The 6707-nt window shown below is 29.6% G+C and overlaps 1 protein-coding gene across 3 annotated transcripts; it reads left to right on the top strand.

Annotated features, from left to right (window-relative positions):
• The first annotated feature begins 2781 nt into the window (after positions 1-2781).
• On the top strand, positions 2782-6424 carry LOC8289774. Of its 3 annotated transcripts, XR_007216535.1 has the most exons (6): positions 2782-3024; positions 3143-3269; positions 3795-3849; positions 4551-4600; positions 4807-5148; positions 6062-6424. XR_007216535.1 is itself a non-coding variant. In XM_015722609.3 (5 exons), the coding sequence occupies exons 1-4, from the start codon at positions 2978-2980 to the stop codon at positions 5141-5143; spliced, it is 507 nt and encodes a 168-aa protein (XP_015578095.1). In that variant the 5' UTR covers positions 2783-2977; the 3' UTR covers positions 5144-5148; positions 6062-6424. The 3 variants fall into 3 exon arrangements, 2 of the variants coding, with proteins under 2 accessions (XP_015578095.1, XP_015578096.1); XM_015722609.3 differs by lacking the exon at positions 3143-3269 and having other exon boundaries at positions 2783-3024; positions 3777-3849; XM_015722610.3 differs by lacking the exon at positions 3143-3269 and having other exon boundaries at positions 2787-3024.
• The last annotated feature ends 283 nt before the right edge of the window (positions 6425-6707 follow it).

Consider the following 6707-nt stretch of genomic DNA (forward strand, 5'->3'; position numbering starts at 1 on the left):
ATTAGACACACAATTTTGTTCACCTATAGTGGCATGTATAGTTAAAAATAATTAATAAACTAACTTCTACGGTGGAGAGAAATTCTAAAAGTAAATCTGTATGATTAAAAGTTAAAATCATTACATGCAATTGCTTAATTAGAATATAGTATTTAAAATAACTTATTAATTCATGTAAAATTAGAAATATAACTAAAACATTATTTTATATAATTAGAACATAGTTTAGTTAGAAAAACAATTTATTGGTTTATTTAAATTTTACAATAAAAATAAAATTACATATCCAGTATAATATTTAATGTCAAAAACAAATAAATAATTTTTTATATGTAAATAGTAAATGCACACATTGTAAATTATTTATAATTAATATTAAAATATAATAAATATGTTATTTTTTAAAACTGTACAATTTAGAAATTAATTTATTAATTAATATAAAATTAAAAATATAATTAAAATTTTATTTTTACGGTTAAGAATTATATTTTAATAAAAAATAATAAATCAATTATAGAATAAATATAAAAATATAATTTTTGTATTAGAAATCATACATATTAAATATATATATATTTAAATAAATATACATGTTAATAAAATTTCGTATTCTATGAAAACCTATAGTAATAGCATGAAAAGTGCTCATAACTCGAGGACTATCAGAGTAACCTCATTCAAATGATGGTTACAACAAATGGTCAAATATAAAAAAAAAAAAGAAAAAAAAGAAATGACATTCTTAAAGCAATTTCTTGAATCACAAAATGTATTATTATTTATATTTAAGAGCCGGTAAAAAACATCGATCCACAAACCACGTGGCTTAGGGAAAAAAATACTATGCATAGGCGGTCCATTTTCTGGGGCCAAAATTTAAAGTGGGTGATTCTTGATCTTTATCATCATTAATGCATGTTCTTGAAGAGAAAATAGTTAAGTTATTTTTACTTTGAATAAATAAATAGATATCTTATAAAATGATAAGTATCCCCACTTTCATACCCTAGATCAACATTTGATTAGAGTCGTTGATTTGGAAAAAAATGTACACCATTAAGAAATTTTTGTAGTCTTTATATATTCATAATCAGTATGAACAACGATAAAAAGCTATTCAAATTAATTCATCTTGACAGTTTTTGGTGAATTAATAATATCCGGTTTAAAAAATCTAGAATTTAAATTTCTTCTTATAAAAATTTTCATTTTATGATAATAAATAAAAAGTTACGTTAACTTAAAATATTCATTACTTTTTCAAAGAAAAACTCTCTAATGCTAAAGTTAAACATCCACTCTTTTGAGTTATATTTTTGTGTATAAAGCCTACGAGTGTGCATAATTATTCCTTAATAGTTAATTAGCACGGCGCATTGGACCTTAACAGTAGTCTATTGGCATACATGAACTGATGCTAATTTTTCTTAATCATTGAATTTAATTGGAGTTAAACACATATTTAAGGGTACGATTTAAACTTTTGTAATAGCTTTTACAAAGTTGAGGAATTATTCCACAATCTCATGAAAATTAAAGAAGCATTTAGCGATGTGGGTTCCTGGAAAGTCCTAAAAGGAGCTACTATATACTATTGTGTCAATGTTAAGCACTATGCCAAGAAAATATCATTGACAAAATTGATGTAGTGCGTGCTTTGGTTTCTTTATGTTGGCTACTTAATTATGTTGTAGTCTGAAAAGGACAAATGCACTGAATTTAACCTCAAAAGTTGCTAACTGTGTTCATTGGCTGCTCATAAGAGCAAAAAAACAAGAACATAACTATTCCAAATTCCAATGGAGAGGTAATGCCAAGGAAAGAGAGCGACAACACGTAGAGTATAGTAGTAGTATAACTTTATGTTTACAGGTTAATGGAAGAACATGTTCATGGTGCCCTAATAAGAGATCACCAGATATTTTATGTCTAGAGAAAAAAAATAATGGCTACTGTTTCTCAATCTGAATATCATTTGGTTGATGGTGATTAAACAGTTCAACTATCACTATTACTTTGCGCAAAAACAAAAAAAAAGAAAGAAAGGAAAGAATCTGAAGAAATAGTGACACCACCTCATATGATTCTAATACATACATATATATGTATATTTATTATATTTATTCAATATTAATAAAAATTATAAAACTTAATTATCAATCTTAAATTTATTACTAATTAATGTAAGATAATGTATTTCTAGCCTATAAATATATGATAGATTACATCAACATTGTATAATTCACAACTTCTTGTAAAAACAGGACAAAAATGTTACGAAAGTAAGATTATTTTATTTTATTGGTATAATATTGAGAATTTGGTCTTATTTGAGTATATCAGAAAGTGGGTTCAAATTCATTCTGTCATCTAGATTATAGTTCTCTGTCAGCTTGAGATTTATATGTGCTAATAATAAATAATCCTTTTTAAGAGTATTTTTTTCTCTAAAATAAATAAACAGTTTGATTAAATATCTAATAAAATCCAATCGGCACTTAAATTTATGAAATTATAAATATTAAAGTATAAAATATGGAATTTATTGGATCTGAAATTAATGAATGAATTATGTATTAAAAATAATTTTAAATTAATAATTTAAAAAGAAAAATAAATTATAATTTAGAACGGATTAAAAATAATAATAATTTCTTAAAACAGTAATTAATAAGACGGATTAAAAATAATTATTTGAAAAGGTGAAAGTATTTTAAACTTGTTAATGTTTTACTTTCGAGTTATTTATCATTTTCTTTTCTGGTACAAACTTTTGGGGTTATTTTTCAATGATAGCTTAAATGGTTTCAGGAGAATCAAGAAATAAAATAAGAAGATGAAAAAGCCCAGTCCTTCTCTGATAGGTCCAGTCTGTCTGCATTAATTCGGACACGATTAATTCCGTTGTTGAAAACCCTGAATCAAAATAAACCTCTAAAGCCCGGATTTTCTTAATCTCTCTCTACTCATAAAAATGGAAGATGACACTGACATAAGAATGAAGAACCAAATCGTTTGCAGGTAATAACACATTAACACCATAGATTTACATCTTGTAATCTTCTACATGTATATTTATGGCTTTTTTTTGTTTGTTCCTTTTCTTTTTTTCCCTTTCATGTTCTTGTATCCGTTTTAGTTTTAGGAAATAAGCAGCCCAGACAGACAGTGTAGCTTTAGGTTTGCTTTAGAACTTGTTGGGTTCTTTTAGTAGAAAAAGAAATCAAGAATTGAAGTTAAAGACGGTAGCTTAATATTTGTTCAAGGTAAAAGGTTCTTTCTTGATTTATTAAGTGATTATATGATGAATGCTTATCACTTTATGCTTATCTTGGTGTTAACTATGGTAATTGGTTGCTATTTGAATGGTATCGTGACCATGTTGGTGAAGAATGATTATGATGATATATAAATTAAATGGGTATGCGAATTAGCCCTGTTCAAATCGAATCCTAGCTTTGTCGCATTCTAAAAAAGTTTCAATCTTTCCATAGATTGCACCAGTCAGCAGAATTATATTCTCATTTCGTGCTCCAACTCGTAATTGTGGAATTTAACTTTCTTATACGTAATTTGTGATGAGGTTTGTGTATAGAGTAGTAAGGAGCAATATAAAGTGGACATTGATGTCTTGGCATACTAGCAATCTTACAATCAAAAAGCAAGAAAATAAAAAACTTGCTAGCTGGTTGGGACCTATTAACTCCTTGATTTTTTCTTTCTCATTTGACTGCCTTTTATGTATCTATTTAATTTTACTCTTGCTTACGTAGATTGCTGCTTGTTTCCAGAATAATTTTCAAGGACTTGTTGAAAGCAGTAGATTTGCCACGCATGATTCTTCAGGTATGTGTTCTTTTATGATATCTTGCTGCTTTTGCAACCATTTGATATTGGCATTTCTTTGCTGTAGATTTGTTGCACCTTAATCTACGTTGATTTTGGCTTAGTTTGTTAGAATTTGATTTTATGTGCCCAATTGACTTTTAGTCACTATGTATGAACTTGTTTTTCTTGTTTTGACTTGTGAGAATCAGAGGTTTAACTCTGTTAAAACAATGCTAGCTTTCTAACTAATCTGATTGGACAAGGCATTCCATGGTTTGACAATTTGCAAATGTGCAAATTAAATCATCTATGAATTGATTTTCGAAAAGTATTTGTTAAACACATGTAATATGGCATCTTTTTATGAGCTTCCTTGGAATTTAGGGTAATACCAGGATCGCACATTCCTTTCAACTTATGCAGTTGTCGTACTGAGTTTTGCCAATTTCTTTGTGATCTTTGGAAAGAAGAAAAGGAGGAACAAGAACTGATTTAATGCTTAACAAAATGTTAGCTCCTTCTATTTATGATTGATTAAGGGACTAAGATGAGTAAAATATAGGTCTAAAGTGTCTTAGGAGTGCAGCATATTTTTATTACAGGAAAAACTAAATCAAAGCTAAATGAGGTCATTCGAGATGTGAATAATATAATTTATGTTTGATATTGCACTACTTTAATGTTTCGTAGTTGGAATTATAAATTCATTTAATTGACAGATTGCTGCTGTTGATGGGGATGTTATTTTTCTCAACATGAGGCGTCCGAGGTTTGCACATGTGGTTTCTTGTTTCTTGCTTTGTTATTTTCTTTTTTCTTTTTCTCTTTTAGTTATGGTGGGGGGATTGGGATTGGGATGTTTAATTTTGGTTGAAAGAATTTTATCTTAATGATGATATTATTATGTACCATGTGGCACTACATGTATTATATGATGTGTATTGTGTTCACCAGTCACTATTTTGCTGCATGCAGAGACATGGTGGGAAGATTCAGTTTCAGGATGAATATAGAATTGCTTGTTGGATTTTTATTTTTTGCTTTACAGATATTTTATAATTTGATGCACAACGATCACATGAACCCAACGAAGAGGACTGTGCTCATCCTATTTGTTATTAGCGGGTTCACGTTGTATTTTCTTATGCTTGAGTTGTACCTTAGCATTCCTAGGGGTTTGCCAGAAGAAGAACGTAGGCGGGCGCGTCTAATTGGATGGTTTCAGGAAACAGTGATGATTCTTGTGCTTGTCCCAATGGTGTACTGGATCCTACAGAAACCAGTTTTAACATTGATGCCTACTCCCACATAATTGTGGTAATTCCTACACCATGTCTTCATTTTTTTAATTCAGTCAATACCTAAATGAATTGTGCTGTTAAAGCTTGAAAATCTGGTAAGAGTTTATGTCCTTCTGCCTGTTTCATATATAGCTATCTTGACATATCTCTGTTTTGTCTAAATGTTGGATCTTATTTCTGTTATTTATTTATTTTTCCTTTTCTTTTTAAATGGCCTCTCACAGTTTGAATTAGAATTTAACCAGGACTTCTTATGTTGAGTGAGCTTACAATAGAAATTGTAGGCTATCCTGGTTAGCTTCATATGTTTCGTTCATTTGGAAGTGATTACCTTTTCTCCTCCATTTAGTTAGCATATTGATTCTCTTTGACCATCCCACACTCTTTTTACGTGTGAGATATCACATTGTTCGAGAGTCCCTAGATGCTGTCGCAGTAAAGGATTGTCAACAAGGACCATTTGTTAACGTCTCCCAGTATTTGTGCCTAGAGTTCTCCAAATGAAAAAGAAACCTAAAGTCATATCCAAAATGAAGACATTTTATTTACCAGTTCGCCCTTGCTTGTAATAGTTGTATTTCAAGTTCATCAACATTATGCCCAGAATTTTCTAAAAAGCACGGGTGTAGCTAGAGGAAACACTAGCTAAGCTTAGCATCAGTTTGTAATAGGAAACCTATAAATCCCCAATCAAATTCAGTTCAAAATGAATTGGGCTAGCTCCTGCTAGACTGCTTATAATGTTGACTATTGCTCTCTCCCAAGTCACTCTGTAGCTCTTGAATATATTACACTCAGGTAGGTTATGTTCTTAGACAGTGGTGTAAATATATGTGGTGCTGGTATTTCATTTTAGCTTCTCATTTTATCAAATACTTTGTGCTTCCAGGATGGTTTTGATGCTGTCATTTGCCTTTTATGTTTTGCAGCTGTGTTGCAAGAATCAAAACGTTCATATTTGGCAAAGGCATTGACTGTATAGGATCTTCTCTGAGAAAACGTGTGTAGCAATTTCAAATTAGTCATCCGACTGCTCTGCAGTACATGTTTCTAATCTGGGATCAGTTGAAATATAATCAGCAGAATGTATATTTTTTCGCTTGTGAATCTGAATTCATGATTTGTAAATAACATTTTTTTGTCTGGGAATTCAAGTCTATATTCATCTTTGCTACCATGAACATCAAGATTAATGAGTTTAATCTGGGATCATCGGCCCGGGTTCACTGTGACATTTTATAATGTAATTCAATCTAATCTGCAGAGATAAGAAAAACAAGTCCCATCAATTTGATCCATTGCAGATTGAATTAGCTAATTTGATATTTTTCTTTTTGTTAAAATAGTTCTTGATTATAGATAAAATAAGTTACTAATTTATGAGCAATTAGATGTATAATTTAAGTTGTAGCTATCATATATATATTAAAAAGTAAAAATTTATTCAATCAATGACTGTAATTTATTATTTAGATTAGATCAGATTTTGTGGATTGAGCACTTCTAATCCAAGCTATGCAGGCTTGTCTTTGTTCCCAGCTTTTCATATGCAGGCATGTCCAAAACTTTGAGTTT

This window comes from Ricinus communis, chromosome 7 (assembly GCF_019578655.1).
Source record: "Ricinus communis isolate WT05 ecotype wild-type chromosome 7, ASM1957865v1, whole genome shotgun sequence".
In the NCBI taxonomy this organism is placed as follows: Eukaryota; Viridiplantae; Streptophyta; class Magnoliopsida; order Malpighiales; family Euphorbiaceae; genus Ricinus; species Ricinus communis.